At 32.9% G+C, this 26936-nt stretch overlaps 1 protein-coding gene across 2 annotated transcripts in view; it reads left to right on the top strand.

The window, feature by feature from the left end:
* The window catches only part of LOC119831810 (receptor-type tyrosine-protein phosphatase kappa), a 123812-nt gene extending 96915 nt beyond the window's left edge, over positions 1-26897 (top strand). For both annotated transcript variants that reach the window (XM_038355342.1, XM_038355341.1), the window contains 14 exons: positions 3861-3979; positions 11803-11890; positions 12985-13061; positions 14280-14414; positions 16831-16968; positions 18671-18837; positions 20571-20706; positions 22101-22350; positions 22903-22979; positions 23708-23839; positions 24292-24420; positions 25236-25423; positions 26184-26319; positions 26690-26897. In XM_038355342.1, the coding sequence (XP_038211270.1) occupies positions 3861-3979; positions 11803-11890; positions 12985-13061; positions 14280-14414; positions 16831-16968; positions 18671-18837; positions 20571-20706; positions 22101-22350; positions 22903-22979; positions 23708-23839; positions 24292-24420; positions 25236-25423; positions 26184-26319; positions 26690-26770 (1853 nt within the window). In that variant the 3' untranslated portion in view covers positions 26771-26897. The remainder of the gene's footprint in view (positions 1-3860; positions 3980-11802; positions 11891-12984; positions 13062-14279; positions 14415-16830; positions 16969-18670; positions 18838-20570; positions 20707-22100; positions 22351-22902; positions 22980-23707; positions 23840-24291; positions 24421-25235; positions 25424-26183; positions 26320-26689) is intronic.
* The last annotated feature ends 39 nt before the right edge of the window (positions 26898-26936 follow it).

Genomic DNA, 26936 nt, shown 5'->3' with positions numbered 1-26936 from the left:
CAAGTCATAAGTATACAATACAAGTCAATAGTTATGGGAGACTGTCTTTCTGCCTGCAGCTTAGCCCGCACACTTCACTACATAGTATAAGACAAAGTCGCTTTCTCTGCCCTATATCAATATGTATGCTTAAATTTTTAAAGCTAAGCAACGGATTTTGATGACTTTTAATTGATGGAGTGATTCAAAAAGAGGATTTATGTGGATAATAACATATTAAACTACTCGGATTTAAACGCGTGCGAAGCCGCGGGCCAAAAATAGCAAAGGATATTCCTATGAGAATGCAATGTTTCGCCGCGGAAAAAAGTAGCCTATGCCACTGCCTAGCCTCCTATCTCCAAATACAAAAATTATGTCATAAAATTGCTTCGTTGCGTCGTTAAATAAAAACAAACAACACACAAACACACTCCCAACTTGGGGTATTTTACTTCACTTAGCGCACACACACACGTTTATCGTACATACGATAAAGTCGTCTACCAAAAAATATAATTCTGTTTCAATCATACTCGCAGCTCTAAGCTTTATTATATTATATTTAACATAATTCGTTATACAAATTTACAAGTATTAATAATAATAAAACAAGTTCACTTTTCACATTACACCCTCACAAAATCTATTAAATATAGTACATATTAAATTGTTTACAAGGTAGGAGGTGGAAACATATGTGGGCTGATGATGATGATAAAATTGTTTACAGAATTTCATATAACGCGCGATTTTAAATTTATCTCAGTGTCGGTTTTTGCCTTGAATAATATCTCGCTCAATTTTTTTTTCTACATCTTATTAGATTGCTCTTTCACGGCTTCAATTTTTGTTACAAAGTGTTTTTCCACCCGCTGCTTTACCACGTTAGATGTTTCGCAACGATATAAGATAGCCTATACAATATACATCTCTCTTGGTTCCTAGCTATCTTCGTACACAAAAACAATATTTAATTATGTATACAAAAGTTTAACCCACTTCAAAACTACTCAAAAGTGAACATAAATTAATAGATATAATTACCTTAAACGCTACTCTCATATGTTTGAAGTCGGTGCCAACCAAGCCAAGTAAGTAGTAAGCAAACAGTAGTAAATAGTAGATATGTAGTAAGGTGCTACTTGATACTTGAGATATTATGTACTAAGGAGGGAGTAGTTATCTATTATCTACTAACTTCAAATAGATGCAATGATAAAGCAGTGGTGGCTCAGTGGTGAGAACCTTGGACTTCAAAATCGATAATTCGAGGTTCGAGACCGGGCGAGCGTGCAGTAAATAAATTGATTTTTCAATTTATCTGCACATGAGGATAACATCACCACTGCTTAAAACGGTGAAGGAAAACATCATGAGGAAACCGGCATGTCCAAGAATCAAAAAGTTCGACGACATGTGACATCTATCAACCCGTACTTGGATAGCGTGGTAGATTATGGCCTGAACACTCATAGGAAGCCTGTGTTTCAGCAGTGGGAACATGTATGGGCTGATGATGATGATGAAATAGATGAGTGCTGGGAAAATAGAAAAACAAGCGAGCAAAGTAACGTATTTAGAATATTAGTAAGGATACCTACTGCATGAGGATTATTTATATTTTATTTTCGTCGGATGTGGGACCGGCTCCTGCCAAATTAGTATAATTTTATGGAAAACAAATTTTCTACCAACCAAGCGCGCGTTCCCTTTTGAATTAATTATTCAGCATGAGAGTGCTTTTCAATTGTTTTTTGCGATACATAACTGACCTAATTGTTTAGCTGAAAACCTTGGAACTAGATGGAACTTATTATATTACTAGCTTTTGTCCGCGGCTTCGCACGCGTTAGGTTCGGAGTAGTTTAATAGATGTTTTTATACATGTAAACCCTCATCTTGAATCACTCTATCTATTAAAAAAAACATCAAAATCTGTTGCGTAGTTTTAAATATTTAAGCATACAGTACCTGGATGACCGAGCTATGCTCGGTATTTTTTTGTTTTTTGTTTTTTTATAAATTGTGTTTTTTGGAAATTATATTTAAGTACGAATTACATACTAATAAAATGATGTTGAAAAAGTAAGTTAAAGTCGATAAAACACGAATATGACATTTTCTAAAAATGATTCCTAGCTAGATCGATTTATCGCCCTCGAAACCCCCTATACACTAAATTTCATTAAAATCGTTGGAGCCGATTCAGAGATTCCAATTATATATATACAAGAATTGCTCGTTTAAAGATATAAGATAGGGACAGAGAAATCGACTTCTTTTTATAGTATGTAGTGTGTGTCTTTTATGGAAACAGTTCTGAATTCGGGTGAATTTTTTGTTTAGCTACTCGAGAACTCCCTGGGTCTTTTTATGCGATAGGCGTGATTCTTTTTGTGTATTGATGGAAAATTGTTGTCATTTGGCTCTAATTTAGAATCTAGAGTGGGCCCTTGCCCCAGAGACGTCAGTGACGGAAAATATTAGCTTCCCTCTTTTTTTCATCTTTTGTTCTGTAATTATTATATTTTGTATAAACGTAATTGATTTTCTTATTAAGCAATATATATATATAAACAATACTAACCGCTCGACCCGGGTTCACTCGGGTTGACCTGCTATGTCGTTACTCTTGAATAAAGTCTATGATAAAAAATTCATAATCGGATCAGTACTTCCGAATGTATAAAGTTAAAAACCTCTTGAACAGATTAAAATAAAATTAAATAAAAACCCACATAAGTTTTATCAAGGAAGTTATAGATACGAATATATCAAAGAAAGAGCAATAGAATATGTATGTATACTTACTAATATTATAGTACATTTTGTATGTGTTTTTGTTAATTCAATACAGAATACTTTCCAATGCCTTCAACATACCGATAAAAGAGCTTCCTGGACGAAAACAACATGTGATTTCATCCTTCAAAGGGGAAATAGGCGGTAAAAGGAAAAATCACCACTGTGACCTACAAAAACCGGAGTCGCGATACCCTGATTGGTTCGAGTATCTAAACGATGTGTGACGTCATTCTTGTGACGTAATCTCATTAGTAATGTTTGAACGTGTGAAAATTCATACTTGTATGTGAGAACTTGTATTTATTTAGGACCGTGTAATACAAGGTTAAGCGAGTTAACTAATTTCCGCTGAATTGTGTAAGTTGAAGTGGCGGGTTATTGAAATTATAAGCAATCTTAATAGTTCATGTTAATGAATTGTTGTGAGAAACATCAAAAAGTTAAAGTTTGTTTGTTTGGATGTTCGTCTGTCAATCAATCAAAATCTGCTGAACGGATTTTGATAAAATTTGATATACAGACTGGCCATGTGCTGAATTGGGGTATAATTTTTATCCCGTTTAAATGCTCCCTTGGGATAAAAGAGGAATCTTAATAACCGGTCGGAGCCGAGACGACCATCGGTCAGACATATATTAAATGCGTCCAAATATCCACACCAGATCGCTGACTTTATGTAAATTTCATTTCTTGTTAAATTACGTAATCAGGACAGAATCTATTTGAATAAAGAATTAAATTAATTAAAATTTTTATAAATTTTTATACCTTGACATATCCCAGTATGTTATTGATTAAATCATTGAACGTTGGGTCTCACAAGGGAATAGTTAACCTAAAAGGAATTGTGAAATTGACATGTTGCACCAATCACTACAAAGGGGCCACTGAAAAACAGTGCTGCACCTGAGTGGCAGCGTGTACTGAATGGCCGCTTTGTTTCATTTAGTCTTTCAATGTTGTCAATTGTACTTCATTCATTTGCCGGAGTTTCAGGGACATATCCGATATAAAAGACTAAGATTCTCCACTGATTTCTCACAACGTGACACTCATAAATGTCTCTTTTACAGCCGACGAGAACGGATCCGTGTCAGAGACGATACCAGACAAGCCGGTGGAGTTAAAGAGCTTTCCGAAACTTTGCGAGCAGCGGCGGAAGTTTCCAGTGCTGTACAAACTTGAATTTCAGGTAAGTTTGCAATAATTAGCCACCTTACAACGGTGGCGTTTAGTATTTGACCGCGGGGGCAGGTGATTTATTCATCAAAGATCTCGCCATTGTGCGCAATACTAGAGTAAATGTACGATTTTGATAAAGTGTTAGTGATGAAAACTTTTGACCTTCTATTACTTACATACATGGAATTCATAAATTTTTTATCAACAGCAACTTAATAAATATAGGCCATTATTATTACTTCTTAATTTTTATTCGTATGTTTCTATAAAAACCCGATGTACGGTAGATATCCCGTAGTCCTGAGATTTTCAAGTACAACCTAATATTTATGGACAATATGTTTGTGAAAAGATAATTTTCTTTGCGTTATTTGAAATTTTCATAACATAGGGGTATTTTAAAAAGTTTAAAAGAATTATGGGTATTTTAAATTTACTTGTTACTTAAAAATTATAAAAAAAAAAAATTAGTTATATATTCCTCGTGGAGTTCTATTGTTAAGGAAAGAAACTATAGATAAATGATATTTTTAAAAATACACGACCCTTGCCCTTACCACGTAAAATAAGTACAATTCTTTGAAACTCACTAGTTCCCTGATGTTAATTGTTCACCGCCTAGTAACACTAGTAACACACTATTCTTGAAGTCCCAATGTCACAATTGTTTGCGAATACCGCAGGTGATAGAATGTATTATTATTCATAAGAATCAAATTATTGATAAGCGGCATACAAAAACCAGTTGCCTCGCCATTCGTATGCCTCCAGTCCTGTCTTCTATAGAGATTTAATTCTTCTAGAGAGAGTTCTGGTGCAAGTTTGATCGTATTATATGTATATATATCGTCATATTATGTAACTCATATTACAAATAATATGAAAGCATACACCCATATTATATACCTTAAGATTCAAAATAGGTTTTCCTTTCTATGTATATATGGTTGCTTTAACTCCAAAGTAAATTCCTAGTATCAAAAATTATAATTCTGAGCAGTTATCTTCCTTTATATGTCGCTTTAGCACAGTTCCGTTTAATGATGTCTGCCATTATCGAGATTATACACTTGGTGTTCAGCCAAGAAACTGTCCCTTGCCGCAATTAAGAATTATTCATTGCGACTTCTAAACTAGTTACTGGAGTTTCGTTGATGCTTTAGCTATAAGTTCTGTATTTTTAAAAGGGCTGTATAAAATACCTGCGGTAAAGTTTAAAAAAGGAAAAAATGAAGAATTAAGGCGGGTATTTCTGAAAAGTTTATTTATTAGTAAATAATTAACGTAAAAGTATATTGATACTCTTTTACATTACCTCACAATAAAAATTACTAGTCTTATACTATGTTATTCTCATATCATAAATAGAGAGAGCAATTACACAATAAAGCCATAAAGTATTATAATAATAAAACTAATCGTAGCACAGAGTTATTAAACCATTTATTACTATTCTAACCTTATTCCATAACGTCCCTAGGTCATACACACAGCATACAAATTACACACTAAGTTGTGTGGCGTTAATACTAGGAATTTCATAAAGCGTATCTACTCATAAGATATACCACTAATGTCTATATATCGATTGTAACTATATTTTTTAGCTTCGAGTTGCCAGAACTAAAATTGTAAAGGATTAGTAACATAGTTTTAAAGACTTTAATTGCTACACTGAATAACCAATTATCTTTGCAGCCTTAAAAATGAAACCAAACTGTTTTCTAGCACATTCTCCTTTGTTCGACGATCGCGTCATTACATATTACCTATAACATTTCAATCTCCTCTATGTACTTCGTTATTTAGTGGGTTTCATTAGGGATGCATTGTGGACATGAATTTGTTAATTAATTGATTACATACCTATATATTTCTTCTTTGGATAGTGTACCGATAACTGTATATTGTGTCGTATTATTTCCATTATAGCTGGTCAAGATTAAAGGAGCTGTAAATACTCATAAAGTTGTCTTACTGGAAACGCTGGGACGCTTATGGTATTCTTTATTGGATTATAAATTACGTCATTAAAAGCATAATATAACAACAATACATTTATGATATAATATATCCTGTCAGATAAATTATTTTATTATAAACTAGAGGTCCGCTCCGGTTTTGTCCGTATTATTTTACTTTAACATCTTTGAGACAAGCATCTAATATGATATAGAAAGTTACTTTTATTAAGTAATACAAGTGTATGGGCTGATAATTGTACACTTTTAGTTGATACTGATATAATATGATGATATAGTGATATGCGCTTACACCCCGAGCGCCTTAGACGAGCCGCTAATACAGACTCACTTAGTAAATCATAACTGAAGACGGTCCTGTAAAGCGCTGAATCAGTCTACGGCACACACTAAAAATTTATTGTATTATTTTGACGCTGTCATAAAAGTGATTTCTTGTTATCTATGACCCATCGGCCGGATTAAGGACACACAGTCATGTTGTCAGAATTCACAAAAAAAAATTTCCACACCGCTCTGTCACGAACATATTTTAATCCTTTGCCCCATTGAAAAGTTGGATTTCGGAACATCGTGTTCAACAAATGTTTTGACATTCTTTACAAGTTTTCGTTTGCATGAATATTTGACTTCCTACCGTATCCGCAGAGCACAATTTGTCTTTCAGGCACCTCGTGATTCATAAGCCACGTCGGACCTGTGTCTCGGCCACATGTTACCCACGTTCTGTATACCGAGCGCTATAATTATGTTTTATTTATTACTAGCTCGAGTTTTGTTCGGACTTCACTTTTGAGGGAATTTATGTATTCATAGATGATGGATTGTTAATTTTTTTATTGATTGTCACCTATATGTTGCTACAACTATTGCAAAGATCATCATCATCATCAGCCCGTAAATGTTCCCACTGCTGGGACACAGGCCTCCTATGATGGTTCAGGCCATAAGCCACCACGCTAGCCAAGTGCGGGTTGGCAGATGTCACATGTCGTCGAACTTTTTTCGGACATGCCGGTTTCCTCACGATACTTTCCTTCGCCGTTTCGAGCAGTGATGTTATCCACATGCGCAGATAAAATGAAATATCAATTTAATTCTTACACGCTCGCCTTGTCTCAAACCCCGACTGATCGAATTTGAAGTCCGAGGTCCTAACCACTGAGCCACCACTGCTTAATATTCCATACGTTCAATGGAAAACATATTAAAATCGGTTCACTCAAAATAATATATTGGAGTAACATAAAAACAAGAAACGAAAAATTAAAATGTTATTTTTTTCGTTTGGTTGATTGAAATGTTTAAATTTTGAACCGATCTTACAAGATGAGGATCTCAATTCGTATGTATTATTTTGTGTTTGTTACTGGGCTCGGCGTTAAGTTATTTTTTCATTTGAAAGCTGGTGCCTTCCGTTTCCACTTATATTTGGTCTGGTTTTCACAACTTGAAATTGGTATAGTAATTTGAAAAAAAAAAAATATTTTAAGTTCTAACTTTCTTTTCTTTCTTTCTTTCTTTCTTACTTGGGTACTATTTAAACAATACAATTAAAGGTATTGATTTATTTTAAATAATATTATATTCTTACTAATATGAAAAATATCTTGGTTTCTCTTTCTTTTACGAGCCAAGGAAGTGATTATGAAGTCATGATATGATTTTGCCTGGAGACAGGAGGCTAGAGAGTGATCATTTATTTGAACATTTTCTAGTTCAAAGAATTTTGGAATATTTCTATGGGCATTTTAAAGGCAAAGCAACTATAAAATTATTTAATACAACCGTTCCGCCTGGCTTGGCTGATGATACATAAATAGCCTAGGGATCGCATACCTATCCAACAATAAAATAATTTTTGGAATCGGTCCAGTAATTCCTGAGATTAGCCCCTTCAAACAAAGAAAAAACACTTTCGTTTATTATTAGTGGAAATTTCTATTTGAAGCAATTAATTCAAATAATTACACTTGATTAATTTTCTAGCGATAACGTATGTTAAAAAAGTTCTCACAAATAGTGTCTATACATAAGGATATCGGTAATATATAGAAAATAGTTCTCACAAATAAGATCTATACATAAGGTATACACATAGGGATATAGGTCAATAACTAAGTGCATGGCGGGTCTTTATGTTGACTTAACGATTCAGCTTAAGACACTTCAGTTAGGATTATAGCTTATATATAGGTATAGGTGTAGGTATTATCACTAAATAAATATGTTAAAAATATTGTACGGTTCCTAGACTACAATATGCGCATTAAGCATTTCTATACCTAATTCCTTCTATAATATTACAAATGCGAAAGTAACTCTGCCTCTCTATCTGTCTATCTGTTACGCTTTCACGCCTAAACCACTGAACCGATTTTGATGAAATTTGATATGAAGAAGGAGCTGAACCCAAGTTAAAGAGCATACCATACTTTTTAATGCGAAAAAATACTCCTTACCATGCCGCGCGATAACCGACTTCCACGCGAATTCCACCACGCAATAACAAAGAAGCTATGACAAACTAATAAACCAAATAAATTTGATGTGTCATCTAGATCCTAGATGATGATCTAGATGGCTTCTCTATTTTATCAAGTTTGATCTGCCATCAAGTTGAACTAAAAAGCCGCCGTAAATTCCACAATGCGATGAAAACTTTAGCGGGCTTACATAATTGTCAAAGTTATGCAACTGCACGGATGCTCTATTCTGTTTGTAGTTGTTAAATACAAATTGTGTGTTATGAGGCGAGTGTAATAGAGCGTTATGAATTCATCAAAATCGTAAAGCTGCGTCTTTTAGAATGATACTAGGCTTCCGCCCATGGCTTCGCCTCAAGGAAGATTTGACAAACTCGGGCTGTTACCGGCTAAGTTCCTGTCCCCTCGATTTTCGGGATAAAACCTATCCTATATCCTTTCTCGGGTCTTGAATTATTTCTGTACCAAATTAATATAAACCCGTTTAGACGTTTTTTATTCTTGAACATGCCGGTTTCCTTACGATGATTTCGTTCACCGTTTTTAACAGTGATGATGTAATCCACATGCGCAGATAAATTGAAAAAACAATTTATTTCCATCACGCTCGCCTGGTCTCAAACCCCCGAAGAAACCTATGAAGTCGACACCATTGAGTACACAATACTTTTTTCATTTAAACTTGATACTTTAATAAGATTATTTAATTTTATAATTAGCAACCCAAAACGTTGTTTTATAGATTATTAGCTGCGCCCCGCGGTTTCACCCGCGTAAGTATTTATCCCGTAGGAATATCGGGATAAAAAGTTGCCTATGTGTTATTCCAGTTGTCCTGCTACGTACCAAATTTCATTGCAATCGGTTCAGTAGTTTTTGAGTGAAAGAGCAACAAACATACACACATCCTTACAAACTTTCGCATTTATAATAGTAGTAGTATAGGATAGGATGCACCTGCTATAGGCTATTCTAAAACATTTTTACCCGTAAGAATCAACCTATGCTTTCATAATCCTTTACGCTTACTCAATTAATAGACATACTCGGTTACATCTATATAGTTATAAATTGTATTAAACTAAACGCTATAAGCTATATCATCCAACTGACAAGGAAATAATTTCACATAACAAAACATTACAGAAACGTCGCAGACTTACAAATAAAATAACCCAACAGACATTTGTACAACTGCCTTTTAACATGTCTCAACAGAATCCTATTTATTTGAAGTCGTTAGCCCAGAAAAGAGAAACCTAATACGTATTACATAATGTGGGGTTGGAGCTTGGAACTAATGGGACGGCATCGGGTTGGTGGGAAAGGAAGGGGACAGTTCGTTTATTTATATTCAGTTTGCTTAGTCTAGATGAGTGGTCAGATTGGACTATTGTGGGAGTCGAGCACGCTTCGGCACGAATTGGGCCAGCTCGCACCGGGGAAGTACCACACCCCCACAGAAAACCGGCGTGAAATAGTGGCATGCCACTGTGTTTCGTACGGTGAGTGGGGGAGCCGGAGGCCCGTTTCCTTTTCCTCACCCGTCCTAGTCCATTCCTTCTGTCCAGTCATTAATCCTTTCCTTTTCCCTTACCCCATAAAAGCGGGCAGCGCATTCACAGAGGTACTACCTTTGCGAATGTTTATGGGCGGTGGTGATCGCTTTACATCAGGCGAACCACCAGCTCAGCTGTCCGCTATAACATAAAAAAAAAAAAAAAAAAAAAAAAAAAAAAGATATCTAGCGTCGACTTTGTACTATAATAGAAATGAGCGATTTAAGCAAAACAAATTATGGTGTGTGAATCTTATTTAATCTTATTTAAAACTTTGGACTAATTTTTTATAATTCAATGAATTAAATGAATATGATTATCCAAAAAAATTATTATAGCTTGTTTGTAATATAAAACATACTTGATTTTAAATTACGACTTGATTTTAAAAAATATACCATCGAAAATCGCCTAGAAATAGTGCTGGAATGTAAATTTGTTAGTCATCCAATATCAAAGAAGGTTTTATATTTCCGTGAACCTTGTGTATTATTTTATCGGTAATAAATAATTTGAATAACTAAAACTGAAACATGAACTTAATTATGGTTAACAATAACGAAATTTTAATAGACACTGGCCGGCTATTTCAATTATTAATAGCCATGAAATTAAATTGACACAAATGTTGAGTAGTTTTAATTAACGATATTACGAACCTGTGCGAAAATCAAATATCATTATCGGAATAATATGACATCGCTATTCTATTTGAAACCAATAAATCAAAATCATGAATGTTTCTTTGAAATAATTGTATCGAATTCAAATTGTAGGCGTTGTAATTAGTGAATTAATGTTATGTGAAATTAAATTGACACGATGCTAAAGGCTTAACTTTATCGTTGATAGCCTATTTAACACTTTTATGTCATTTTCATACGTTATCTGTCAATTTACCTGACATATAAGCGTAAAAGAAAATGTACACCAGCTGTGAACATTTTGGTGGTTCTGAAAATTTCTCTATAAAAACATCCTAAAATAAATATCCCGGTTAGGGTTAAAGCTTTTTAAATAATTCATATTACTGTCTTGAATTCCCGGGATTCTTTTTCAAAATTAAAATGTAATTCATCCCTTATTAGACTCAATATTGAAAAGTTCCAAGAAGAAAATTATTGTTCGTCGATGAACGTTTATTTTCAAAGGGATCAGAGGGAACGGGGCGAAATCATTTTCCCGCGCTTTTCCGACCCAATATCGCATTGAATACGCGATACTCAATATAAATTTATGGCAAAATTTTCATTTTGCTCACTCTCAAATCTGAAATGTTGCTTATATTATACGATATATTAATTTTTGTGTATATCTCCAATAATATACGGGCTTATCATATCTATTTTATTAGTTGAATGCTTGCTTATTATGACGATAAGCGATGATAGATTGCTTCATCCCGTACATGGATAACCAAACGATAGACAATAGAGTAACAGTAAATTTAAAAGTAAAAGTAAATAGAGTAAAAAAAAGTATTTATACCATCGCTAGCATCCGCCCGCGTAGTAAAAGAAAATTATAGTCTGTCCGGGACTTGCCCAGGTATTTTCCGTTTCCGTAAATGTTCTGGTTTAAAATCTATTCTATGTCCTGTCTCAGGTCTTAAACTCTGTCTGTAACAAGTTTTATTCATTCGGATCAGGGCTTTAGGCGCGAAGAAGCGATAGACAAACTGGCAAAGTAACTTTCCAATTTATATTATGAATATGGATTTTGAAGTCATTATTAAATATACTTGATATAAATGTTGCTTAGGATACGATAAAAACCTTTTATTAAACATATTTTATCTTGTTTCAGACTGCTACGAAAGTAGAAACCCACGCGTGTAGACACGCAACCAAGAAGACTAATTTACACAAAAACCAGAACCAAAAAGTCATTCCTTGTAAGTATTATTTATTATTATCCATCTTCCAATATAATATTATATTTATCAAACAGTCAATTAAATCAATTATATATTATTCTACAATTAATAACTTAAACAAACCAATTTTTTGATAATTATATACTAGAGACATCGTATATATATTTTAAATTATATAAATTAACAACTATGTTATATATATAAATATTTACTTTTACTTACTCATTACGGAATATTTTAGTCATGGGTAATTGAAATTGTTTTATTTATAATAGCGACGAATTCGGTCAACATGGTGAATTTAATATGACTTTATTTTTATTTCAAAATTGTGTTATAAAATAATTCTATTAAAAAAATCAAATCTTTATCAGTGTATTTTTAATAAATAAGTAATAACATAAAAAACATCTACCACATTACTACTTATCTCATTAATTACTGTAAAAAGGTCACTGCTAACGTTTAAAACCTAATTTATTCAATTGGAAACCGAAAATTGTGTAACATAATTACCGAACTTAATTATAGCGAATGCTGAATCATTTTTAACTTTTTTATTTCATCAACGTGTCTATTATTACCAAAATTGTGTTTACAAACTTTATGAAAGCAGTTGAAATGTAAAATCTATTATTAACATAGAACTTCGCAATCAATTTTGATAATATACAATATATATCGATACAAAACTAGATTTTAACAATTATTTTCTTAAATTTTCAATGTGTATAGCATAAAAGTATAATGAACTGTTAAATATGATGCTGTTTTTATATACTTATTTAAGTAAAAGCATGTCATGTGTAAAATAAATTAAAAATAAATCTTCAATAATGAATGATAAAGTCATCAATGTTTTCAAGTATTTCTACAACACAAATATGAAAAAGAACAACAGTCTTCGCGCATTACCGCGTTCTAAATTGAAATAAAACGCGCGAATGGAAAAAAATTACTTTATTCTTGTAATCAGCAAAGAGTTTATTGTTATTTGCCAGTGTCAAGTGAAAAAAGAAATTGTTTCTTTGTTGCCCTATGAAATATTATAATCTTATTTTATGATTACTTTTTTATGAATTATAATTTAAAATGATTGTTTTTGATTACAGACGACTACAACAGAGTGGTGCTACAGACAGTTGATCGCGAGCCAGACTCCGATTACATTAATGCTTCCTATATAGATGTACGTAATAAATTAAATATAAATTTTAAAGACATATAAGATATGCATTTAAAAAAAATCTCAATACGTCTTCAATTTTAAAATGTATAAGATACTTTTACATTTATTTTGGCTGTAAAAGTTGCGCTCATAGATTAATTATGCAATTCTCTTTTTTATTATCTTCAAAATTATTTTTTTATAAGTAATTCGTTATTGTAAACATGATCACACCTAAAAATGTTTAACTCATGCAGAACTTTAATCCAAATGCTAAAATAATTTCACAACATTTTTGTACAATTTCAAGAAGCTGCCACTATTAACTCTTTGCCTGTCTCCGCCAGAAGTAATCGCATCTCCATTAACTCGAAAGCGCCACAAAACTGGAGCAAAGATCCGAAGTATAACGTGACTTAATATTACTCTCTCATAGTGTCTTCATCAGTGAGTAGGGACAAAATCTCATAGTACGTGACACGAATAATAAATGAGACATTTAACTGGTCTTTGGCTATCTCGATATCACGGAAACCACTCTGATGTTAGCGAAAGTATTGGTCCGTTCCGTTTTATTCGGGTCTTGTTAGAGGTCCGTAATGAGTCATGTGGGTGAACTTATAGGTACTTGGGATTAATCGACTTGGAACCGCTTCGTTTAAGTGTCTTGGACGTGATTCCTTTTTTTGGTTTCTCAAAGTACTATGGACGTATAAGTTGATATAGAATTGTATATTATGGAATTAAAAACTAAATTGATTCTGGAACGTGGTTTATGAAATTTCCTTATTTTATGCATGTAGTGCTACGAAATTAGAGGAAAAGTATTTTAATGTAATGGCTCTTAAATAAACAATATTAATCCTTTTTCCGTTGAAGTGCAAACTCTTTTAAATAATTCATAAAACAAAGCATACTTTTCCTTTAAGAAACCTTTGGTTAGTTACCCTGGCTGACAACAGAGATTTAATAAAAACGTTGGCGCCAGAAAATGGCTCGATTAAATACAGAACGACAGTCTTTTGTTCAATTTATTAAAATGAAAGTTTTCTTCGATGCATATTAATGTTTGTGATTTTTGTCATTCATTTTATCAAGTTAGTTGATTTGTTAACCGTTTTACGGTTTTATACAGACACAGAATGTTTTTTCGCGGTATACATTTTCTGAAAGGGTTTTTAAATATTCAAAGTTCGTTGTTTATCGTTGATCTAAATATATATTTATTTCTGTTCACAGAGTATATTAAAACCAAACGCATATATAGTGACACAGGGGCCAACAGAGGAGACGGTGGTATCATTTTGGCGTATGATATGGCAGGAACGAGCTGCAGCGATTGTTATGCTGACCAAGACATTCGATTTTATAAAGGTAAAAGAACCAAATACTTACTGTAGATATTATTAATTAATTTTGAATTGAAAAAAAATCCTAATATTCTCGTGAAGGTTTCGGATCTCGAAGGATCTCGGACTTCATATCTACTTAACTATAACAGCATAGATTCAGCTTAAATAATTATATTATTTCAACATAATATCAATGTATAGTATATTTTGACTTCTTAAATTTGCATAACATTGTACAAATAAATTAAAGTAGAATAGTAATCAATTGATAAATTTTATTCGCGTAACTTGTCATTTAAAATGTGGGATACATTTTAAATCTACTTTTACTCGTAGAGCTAGTTATCTATAACCCAAATCGGTTACAGATGTCCACTAATTGTAAGCCATGTAATTAAAACGTGATTGGTCCTATCAGCCACCCTCTATTCGTGGCCCGGGGGAAATAACAATATCTAACCTAGAAAACACCACATAGACAAAATTACATCTTGAGACTTAGTACTGAGCGATAAGCAGTTATAATGAAGCAGAAATTTGACGTCTACATAGCCAAGTGAACTTATGAATCTGCCTACAGCGTTTACTGAAACCGTGCGTACATGAAAACGGCTAAAGCAGCTCATTATACTAACGATACACAGTACACACAGCCCGCGAGTACCCGCTACCGCGTAAATAAATTTACATACATTTAAGCGTCAAAACGACGTGAGAATTTTGACGCAAATTGTAATAACGGTGTTCCATTGGCCCCAATCCCCTTTCATCACAATTAAATTACATTTCGTGTGAACCCTTCGCACCCGACTTTGGAGGCATTACGTCTCGATTTGTTCGTAAAAACCAGACACACGATTGAAGTTTAATGACCTTTTTTATCTGAGAGCTCTGACGGATTTGTAACATTTAAAATAAGAATATATGCTACGTGAATATTTATTTATTTTATTTATTTAAGGAAAGGCTTACCAACTAGATACATAATTTCTTGTTAAAACTATTAAAATATACATCAACACATTAGTACTTATGTATCTAAATTACAGGTAGGCACAGCTTTACCAGCATTAAGAATAAAAATAAAATTTGATATAGAACTACAAATATTGAAATTTAATATAATTGGCTTAAGGCGTTAAATAATTGCTGAATACAGTTCATATAGACAGAGAAATATTAATTTCGGTGTGTAGAGTTCACACGGATATTGGGAAATAGATCAAATTGCAATAGAACTTCACTTCGGCCAAGTAAATTTATTTGTAACAACGTAAAGCATTATGATTTAATGTAATACACACAACCTAAATAGAAAATTCACCGTGATTATAATTCTATTTGTTAACAATGCGTACTCTAACAAACCTCTAATATAAACTATATCATGTACGCAAATAACACGCCTAGTGAGTAATTTTAATTAACCTACGTTAATTCCAGAACATTCTGGAATGTCTTCTAGGAAGTAATATCGATTTTCGTAACGCCTGCAGCAGTGAATCTGTTGATTTTAGTCATTATAATATTATGCTTTGCGTTTCAATGTTTTCGTTACTTTAAGTATATATTCACAAAATGAGCTTTCAAAAATTTTCAAAAAGTTTCATGTCCCATCTTAAGGACTAATTTCATAGAAATTAATCTGAATGATGTAACAGTTATCCGATTTTTCTATGAAAGTAATGTGATTACAAAAATTTCAAACTTACATAAGATACATCTATGTCGAGTAATTGATAGAGTATTTTTACAAGTCATTCTATCCGATTATTTCTATGTCTCGCGTCTACTTTGGCGACGCTTTAAACCAATACAAAAGTATGTCATATACACCTAAACTATAAAATATCCAATTCCAAGGTTGCGACAAACATTAGTGTTACATAACTTTGAAATATTATCAATTCCCTATTTAACCGTGTCGCTGGAAGGCAATATTTTCATGAGCTATAAAACCCAATACTGTCATAGTTTATGACAAAAATGCTCGATTTTTTGGCACGAGTAACTTCATGCAATCTTTATATTTGCTCTCTGCTGTTCTATTTACCTGTTATGTAATTTTATTTTTAGTATTTCGAAGTTAAGGCTATAAGGCGACACAGTTTCATGGTGAAAGCTTCTATATATATTCGATAAATCTTGTTCCTTGAGCCACAAATGAAATTAAAACGTAATCATAAAGAAAAAAAACACTTTTTTATGTACATAAGTTATGGATATTTTAATATATTAAATTTCAATTGAATACAATCTTAAACTCGTAAAGCATGGCCTATTTCAAATTCTCCATCTCTTTTAAAAGATAAACCAGTTATGTTAATATGATATTTCTTTATTTTTTATTAACCTTCTTGTTATTTGTCACCGTCCCGACAAACTTTCGTATATTTTGTCTTATATAGAAGGATTTAGTGTTTTATTTAACTTGACAGGTGATGTGCGTCCAATATTGGCCAGCGAGTAAAGACAAGGACGAAACATATGGCGATATAAGCGTGGGAATAGTGCAAGAAGAGGAATTGGCCAACTTCCACATACGGACGTTTCGGCTGTACAAAACGGAGAAAGACGTAAGTTCTTAAAAACAAATTTGAAATTTCTGTAATAAATAAGTAAAGAATAGAACAGATCAAACCGAGAGATAAGAAGAAACTTAATTACTGAGGTTGTATTACTACTATTATGTACGGAGAAGGACGCAGACTGAATCTTCCACCTTATAATTCATTTTTTCATTTCTTTAAATTTTTCGTAGACGTTAGTTGGTTGTCTTTTGTAGAAACTGCTGTGAGTAGCTATATCATTATGCTTGAAGATGATGTCAGGAACATACATTATTTAATTTGTATTGTACAAAATACATTTATGGAATAAAATAAACATTTTAAAAACATGTGCTTATAGAAGAACATAAAATTATAATTGTTATAGTTCAATTATCTTTATGTTGTCTAGAATACATATTGATAGATTGGATAATGAAAATAAAATAATAATTTTAAAACAGTTCTTTCTGACTTTTCCTTATTTTATATAAATAGATGTTTGCCTTTTAAAACAACCTGAGACATAAAAATAACCCATATTCTAAAAGAAGAAAGATCCCCTTATCGCCGTACCAATCGGGTTATTTCCAGAATCTTGTATAGCCCAATTACTTACTACGTTCTTCAGGGCGGGGGCATTTTCTAACAACAATGCACTGTACCTAATGTTGCTATAGAAATTTCAAGAGCCCATTGTTAACTCGTTTGCGAAAAGCCAATTTTTAACATAATAGCAGAAAATTGCACTGATCTCGACCTCACGTACTACTTTCAATTAGAAAATATTTAAATAAAAATAACATCCTTCAACTAGAATAGTGATTGCAAGTGTAGGTAGCCGATATAAGGTGCAGAATAGCAATATAGTTAGAATTTTTAATAAAATCTTTAATGGTTTTAATGGTAAATATTTAAGACATTAATTTTATTAAATTAAGATCATTTTTTTACATAAAACCTAATTAAATTTCATAAAGTTTTCCATGGAAAACATCGAAAAGTGTGAATAGACAAAATAAAATAACAATTGTTCCTTAAATTTCTCGAAGTCCTCATAATTAATTACACGAACTAGTTGCATTTTCAAATCAAGACTCCAACATTCAGTCTGTAGCGCTGAAAGAAACCTAATGAAATATTCGCCAACTTAAACAAATTGCTTTGTGAGCGCGCTGTTTATTTATTGTACAATGTAAATTAATTAAATTTAATGTTATAACGAAAGATACTGGTAACTTCATCTGTGTCAATACATATATTTTCTAAAAGATAAGAACGTTTGTAATGAATGCACTAAAAACTCTCTATCCTTGCCTTTCGAACTTCAAATTTTCAACAGAAAAATCTTTCTGCTAGTGAATAAATTTTTAAGTACAGCAACATTACTGCAATGTTATATATTATAATAATGTGAATTTAAATAATAATGCACGAGCAGATAAACTATAGGGCAGATATACTTCTATAGGTACCTCCCTATATATATTATTTTTAATATGTCTATATTAAAAATAATTGAAGTTTCGAACGTGGTATGTTTCTATGGGGTAATTATTGGAAGTGTTGATCTCAACATGAAAATTGTTTCCCTAAAAGAAAGTTAAATTTTTGCACTACACTACACATTAACACTGGATATGGTCATAGACTTTTTACCCGGGTCAAACCCTGGCAAGCGGTTAGGTAGAAATGAAATCCTTAATAATAATAATTAAAATTTATATAGGTGGTGGTAGAAGAACGTTTTCTACTACAATTCCACTACACACAATGGCACTCACACACGTGTCCCTTCGGCAATGCTTTACTGGAGTTCAGGAGGAGAGTCCGCGCTGTTGTCGGTAGACGTTTGGTCTCTAGCTCTGCGACTGGACCTATGGTGGTGCATTGCAAGTAAGAAAAATCCTATGTTTTATGTTAATAGTGCGCAACGTTATTGAAAATATAGAATACACCTCGTTAGTACTACAGAAGTACACAAAAGATTTTTTCCTAACACACTTGATTTTTCATTTTAATAGCTGTATTACAATCTTTCAAATTTTAAAAATGTATATAATTTATATTTCTTCTAGACAAACCATACGTGCGGAATATTTGTTGCGTTCGAAACTGGTTGTCTGTTGGTTGTATTCATTGTATTTTCAGAGCGATAAACGTTTTTCGTTATTATTAAATTTATTTTGTTACATGTTATTGTTAGTATGAAAAAAAGAAATACGGTTTTAATAGCTCGGTTTAAAACAATAATTTTAACAAAATTGACTCTTTTCAGTTGTAAGAAATTAAAGTGAAATGTAAAGCCCAAAGTTACAAATAGTTTTGAATCTCGATCTATTATATTCCCTTTTGTCTTTATACGTAATATATCGACCTATTCCAATGTATATTCACAGACTGATTTCATTTACGATATGAACAAAATAAGCCAATATAGTGCTGTAACAATGAAACAGTACGTAAAATAATACGCCTAAGATTGATTGTTATTACCATCGGTAATGTTATATTCAATATGTCTTTTCGTATACAGAGTTGAATATTTTCTTGATATTTTTATTACGTAAAATAATAGTTTTTACTCTCCTTTGTCGTATTGAAAATTTGATATCTGAATTATTAGTTAAATTTAGAATTATAGACATAATTGAATAAGATATCTCATATTGCAAACCTTTCAATTACTAGAAAAATCTTGGGATACAATTAACCAAATAAGGTTCAAAAGCTCCACTTATATATTTATTTTGTTAATAAAGTTGAGGTAAATAATATAACGAATTAATCGCGTTTAAAATCCGTTGAAAAGTTCTAAACTTAAAGTAATATGATCATAGATTCAAGATAATCGAATAATTGTGTACGGATACGGTTTGCACGACAGTTCTATCTCACCCGCCTTTATGCGGTAGCATCACTCATCATTTCGCATTCAAACAGATTTCAAATAATGCAAATGTGTGTACGAAATAATACAATATTGGTAAGGTAAATATTGTTCATCATGTCATGTTAATATCGGTCCCCTGATACTTGTTTTCCCACCATATTAAATGATTTAATAATAAAAATAGTGATAGTTACAATGCAAAATTTAAATTAATGAAGCAAGTATAACTCATAAATATAATACTTATAATATATCGATCACAACCAATAAGCTAAATCAGTAATTTTAATTTTAATGAAAAGTTCGATCTTATTTAGATCAATTTGCTGGAGTCATGGCTTAATTCGTTGAAATATTTAACTAACTATTAGATATACCAAAAATATTGTAGCCATAAAAATAATAACTACTCTAGTGATTATTATTATGGCTTATAATAGATTTTACCAATAAGTAGTAAAGTGGATAAGAATGTTAAATACTTGCCTAATCTTTCATTTATATGAAAATAACTCTATCTGTCTCATCTTCACGCGTAAACCAATAAACAGATTTGGATGACAATTATCTCAAAAATAGTTCGAAACCCAAGAAAAGACATACACATGAAAGGAACGGGAACTATGCCAGCAACTGGACTGATTATTTCCATAACTACGCTGGCAAAGTTGCGGGCTGAGTACTTGTGCCTTACATAGGATTTATTATAATATTTAATATATGTTTTATCCCGTAGCGATGGTGGTGGCCGGTCTGGGGTGTATCTGGCTGTTGACGCAAATTTAGAATTGGCCGAAGAAGAAGATTGCTTTGATGTGTTTGGGTACTTGAAAAAGTTGCGCCAATCAAGGAAAGGGCTTATTGAGAATGAGGTAATGTTATATGGTTGTATGTGTTTATGGTAAATTATATACTGCCTTCTGAGATACAGGTTCATAATCTAGTTCAGAAGGCATTGTTGTAAAATGAATATTTGTCCTTGTTAATAAGGTTTATTTAATTTTTTTTATTTTATCTTATAATTTAGCTATTTCTACTTATGTATTTACTGTCTGTATTTTTGATATAAAAGGGTATAATTTATGAAGCAAATAATCTTAAAAGGTTGATATTCTTAAAACAATATTGTCATAAACTATATTTATATTTTATATTGCACATATTAGATGTAGTAATTGACTATTGATCAAATAAGTAACGAAAATGAACTACTTGTGCGAATGATGTCCCGAGAATTGTTCCATAAATTATCTCGAACTATTTTCTTATAAATAAAATAAACATAAACCTTGATGTATAAAACGACAGCTGTATACTTACTGCATAAACTACGTAGTAAGTTTTACAGCTTCTCCCTCTTTGACACAGAATTAATTTTGTAAACAATAAATAATTAATTAGCATTTTCTTACGATTAAATCGTGTATTCGGAATCGGTTTTTTCGATACATTGAGCCATACCACAACCAAACCGCGTCACAGTAACGAGAGAACAAAGGATGCGTATTTTTAAACACCTGTATATAGAATGAAAGTAATTAATTATTGATGTTGTTTTAATACAAGTGACGCAAGAGAAATAGAAAATTTTAAAAAGCAAGAAATAGAGAAGTTTTTGTAGGAAAGAAATATATAGAAATGACTAGAATAGGCTGCCGCTAATCTAATTTGTTGCTAATAATATGTTGTTTTTTATTGCTGTATGGTGTTGCTAATTTGCAAGTTAACAAGTTTAATCTAAGTTATCCAAAGTTGCCTTATTTATGACTTAATATTAAAAGCTGAGAAACGACGTTTTACCGCACCACAGTTTGCTTAATCCAAAATCGTTTTCTCTTAGCGCCGCAATTATTCATGAATTAATTAATTTCATCCGTATTAATCTCTAAAATAATCCGTTTGAATACTATTTTCATAAAGTCTGTAAAACTTGATACATTAAGGTTGTATTTGCATTATATTGAAAGTCTTAAAATATATATTTTTTCTTTCTTTGAAACGAATATACTTTATCCGTAAGTAAATATACTATGACAATGTCGCTAGTAGTAGTTACAGTTGCTACATTATAGGACGTGTCTAGCGTTGAATTACGTAGGTAAGCTATGTACTAACTAACGTTAACTGTCTTCTCCGTTCAAATCAAAAGAACTAAGAACATGTGATGATATTGCAATTATTGGGTTTATATCACTACACCCATAATACATGTTTATTGGTGTAATAAAATGTTCTTAATTCTCCAAAAACGATGTTAACTCCGTAGGAACAATACAAATTTGTATACGATACGCTGGAAGAGCACGTAGTGTGCGGGGTGTCCTGGTTCCCAGTGTCCGACTTGTCCCAACGCCTCAAACAGAAGTCCCAAAGAGACCCGGTGACCAAACTCAACGAGTACCAGAAGGAGTATCAGCAGATTTGCAAACAAACCCCCAGATTTACTATCGGCGATTGCGCTGGAGGCCACCGGGGTGATAATAGAGAAAAGAACCGGGATGTGCTGGTTGTTCCACGTAAGTTGCTGTCTTTTTTAATCCTAATCAGTATCCTCGAATAATCTCTTCTATATATATGTATAAAATTCTCATGTCCCAATGTTAGTTACCATACTCCTCGGAAACAGCTGGATTAAATTCTTATAAAATATTGTGTTCATATCGGATAGGTCTGAGAATCGGCCAACATGTCTCATTATAAATTTTTTATACAATACTTTGGGGGGCGTGGGTATAAAGGGTTTCATATATTTGTTTATGTTTTTTCAGTGACTTTGCTATATCACATTTACGTCACAGTTCTGTGAATATTATTTTAGTCTCAATTCCAAATCTCATGTTATTATATATTACATACACAGTTGGCAGAAGTATGTTTTGGATAGTATTTATTTAACATAGAATGAAATTACTTTACACGCTTGCTGCGAAACTCGTTTGTGATTTTTAATTAAACTAAAAGCATTTTATGCGTTCCTCAAAGTGACTCCATTAAAATTATTAAATTTAAAATAGACGCAGATAAATTTTATACGTGGTTGCGTTTTTAATAGTTTTATATAATTTCAGCTGATAATTTTCGTCCATATTTAACATCGTTTCAAGGCAACAGTTTTACGGATTATATCAACGCAGTATTCGTAGATGTGAGTATGTTTACATTTTTAAATTCGTTGATTTTTAATGAATTATGGAATTCTGAAATCAATAAAGATCGGATAGATATTAACTGATAAGTTTCTCCCGTTTTTCTCGAATTATTTTTGCTATGTGTATCAGCGGTCAGCTCCGGCTGCGCCCGTACTACCATTATAACATATAGCTTATAACATTCCTTAGCTTATAACCCCACTAGTAAATAAAATCGAAAGTTAGAAAAATATCGTCAAATTCCAGTAAAGCGTTGTTATAAATTATGTTTTATTATGTGTATAAATTTATAATTAATATCTACATAATTATGTAACCGAACGTAGTACCGCCACCTCTGTTGGCTTTGAGACAACAGAGGTGGCGGTCTACCGCGTAACAAGCTCCGATTTACGCGTCAGCAAATACTGTGGCTGGTAGAATTTTCTACGTAATTTTAGAAATATAATAAATTAATTATTGTGCATAGCAATGAATTTATCTTGCTTGTCCTACCTATCCTGTAATAATATGAAAGCGAAGAGTTTGTTTGTTTGAACGCGTCACTCACAAACTACTGGATCGATTTATAAAATTATTCTACCTTTGAATATGTACATGATTTCTAAGTTCTTATATATTTACTACAAGCGGAGCCGACACGGACCGATAGTTATACATAATAAGTTAATACAGATATTTAACAATTGAAAATGCTTCTTTAAACTTGTTTAAATCCCCTCAGGGTTACACAAAACCTCGAGAATACATAGTAACAGAATGGCCGCTAATACGAACTCAAGGCGAGTTCTGGTCCCTCGTCTACGACTACGAGTGCGCCGCTGTAGTCGTGCTTTGTGTCCCACCTAAAAACTCGGTAAGATTCCGCCTTATTTCGTCACTGTTTTCAGCTTACTTTCAAAGAATTTTCATTTCCATTTGTGACATATCTCTATTAATAAAAATTAAGAATTAATATTGGTAGATGAATGGATTTGTTTAAGGTTTTCTTTGAACTTCAGTATCAACTTGCATTACGTTTTCATAGTTGACAATGCACCATGCACAAATTGTGTGAATCAGTTTTCGATTGGAACTAATAAACAATCAGAAGAGATAACATTATGTATTTTTCTCTATTCTCTATTTTCCATAATGCCTCCAGTTCAATGATAAAGCCTAAAGCCTGTACCCAACTAATGAACCCAGCGACTATCCCAATAACCTTCAGGTTTTTGTTATTAAAACGAGAATTGATGAGGTCAATAACTTCGGCTATCATTTATCACTCGGTAAGTTCATCGGCTTCACGGATTGTTTTCGTTTCAGCAACAATTCCCGCCATTTTGGCCCGAAGGGCGCCACTCCAAGAAATATGGGCCGGTGTTCACAATAGATCACGTTTCTCACAATCATTATACGAATATTAAAACGTGGATTTTCAGGATTAATAAGAAGGTGAGTTTGAAACTTGTTTGTTATCGCTGGTACATGTTTAGCTTTGTTCTTAAATTTATAGGATTTTAATTAAAAGGGACTATCGTTTCTGGCTGTTTTTTTCTAGAAACATGCACATATATTTATTTGTTTGTATCATATTTTATACTAACTTCTATTATGTTAAGTTCAAAGCCCATTTACTTTTGCTATTCCGTTCAGAAAATGAGAAGAAAAATCTCTCGAAATTGATGTTAGGTATATACGTCTCTCAATTTGATAGATGGATGAAATATGCCTTAGGATTATTACAACTGTACTGCGTTGAAAAGTTTCCATCATTTATTTCATCAGCTTTATACAATAATGCCTTGTTTTTCTTGATCTTAAACGAAATCCAACATTTGTTTTTATCTACCGTAACTGTAACAATATATTACTAGAATTACCGGGATCAAAATCCCACCCTTTTCACTCTAATTTTGATGAATGATTCTGTGATCCGTTGCATACACAATATGTCGTTGTGTGAGTTTATTGTATGTATTAAATGTAATACATACAATAAATACATTCAATTTCGTGTGTTGTGAGATGCTATATCTCACAACACACAAAAGGGAAGACGAACATTATTAACCATTATAAATATTGGTAATTAACGGGTCATCTTCTCATTCGTCCTTTGATATAGATATATACATTTATAGATAAACAATTATCATCATAAAATTCTACATACTTTTACCCCCCAAAAAAGGAGACGAATAATATCTTATTCGTCTCCTTTTATTCTTCATCATTCTCCATGGTATTTACTTTAAACCACAAACCAGATTGTATCCCTAACGGAGCTAATGGCGGGAGTCAAAGCGCCGCCAAAGACGGTCCAGCTGTTCCAACTGACGTGCTGGCCGATGGGCCACAAGGTGCCCTCCTCCACCAACTCGCTGGTCGAGCTCATGAACATGGTGGAGCGCTGGCGGCAGAGGACTGACTACGGGCCCGTGTGTGTGGTGTCCCCGTGAGTATAACTTGGGTTTAATGGTGATGAATGACCACAATCTGTGAATGCTGTATGATATTTAATATTTCGATTATTTGATATTTTTTAATTTGAGAATTAAGGGACAAAGAGGGTTTTTATGGAGAAAGAAAATGTATGACGGGTGAGGGGTAGACCGCTTGTCATTAATAAATGTATTAGTATAAAGTATAGATTATAATTAATTTATATTATTTGAATAACCTATAATATTGAGACAGTTGAATAAGAAATTATTTATTTTGATGAGAATTAATACACAGTTGTGAAAAGTGTGGTCTAATTTAATTCGGCTTTCTGTTAGCTTGTTATTAATTACTTTTTAAGTGTCAAAACTACAATAATTGGTCAAATAGTTTCGGTCTCTCTGTTGAATTTCTGGAAATCCCTAATTTTTCTAATATTCAGTATAGCCCATATTAACAGTGCTTATTTACCCTTTGTGTTTATTTTTCTCATACATACAAAGTACGACGTCAATCCCATCGGACCTTATCCAATGATAAATAATACTTCACAAACAAGAGAACATTTTTTAAATTTCAAAGTACATAGAATTTAGATATGACTAAGGAGATCGTACTGCGATCAAACATGGTCATCTAGTGAAATTGTGGATTAGCTCATTATGAAACATTTAGTTAATAATAATAATATTACCTCCAGATATTCTAACTAATAGAATATTCTTTACGTATTCAAATATGAAACAATATTATATCAAGCAATATGTTCCCAGGGACGGTCGCAGCCGCGCCGGCGTGTACTGCGCCGCGAACGCGTGCATCGAGCAGGTGATACAGCACGGCGAGGTCGATGTGTTCCAAGCCGTCAAGACGGTGCGCCGCCACCGGCCGCAGCTCGTCGAGAACATGGTAATGTATTATTAATGAATAACGATACTAAATAAAGTAATGGGTGAGTTGTATTGTACGATTATTACAATGTTTATACATGTAATGATAGCGTGGATTGTTAATATTTGTAAGATTGTGTTTGGAAATATTCAGTTGAATGTCATTGATTACGAATTGATGAAGAAAATATGTTTTTGGCACCAAGATCGATTGATATTAATTCAAAAAGACGACATATTATTATACGATACTTTTTGGTGGTGAAAACGTTCTTGTCCTTTACGCCAAATGTAGAAAAGTTTTGTTTGAGTTAAACTTTATGGAAAATGAACAGGATATAATCGTATTATTGTCTGATCGCAAAAATAAACGCGTTTATCGTCCACAGACCGAATACAAATACTGCTACGACCTCGTCCTGCACTACGTGCTGCACTATTTAAATAAAGACATGAACGAGAAGAAGTGAGAGTGCGAGCTGAAGGACGAGCTCTGGTTCATAGAGTTCGGGCGCGGGCCGGCGCTGCCCGCCACGCCGGAGGAGCGCAGCCCGCCCGCGCGCGCGCCGCGCCCGCCGCGCCCGCGCCGCGGCCTCTCGCTGGACCGGCTGGCGCCGCGCGCGCGCCCGCCGCTGC

Source organism: Zerene cesonia, chromosome 14, assembly GCF_012273895.1.
Source record: "Zerene cesonia ecotype Mississippi chromosome 14, Zerene_cesonia_1.1, whole genome shotgun sequence".
NCBI lineage: Eukaryota > Metazoa > Arthropoda > Insecta > Lepidoptera > Pieridae > Zerene > Zerene cesonia.
Note: the sequence above shows the minus strand (reverse complement) of the source record. Positions and strands in the feature narration are given on the sequence as shown.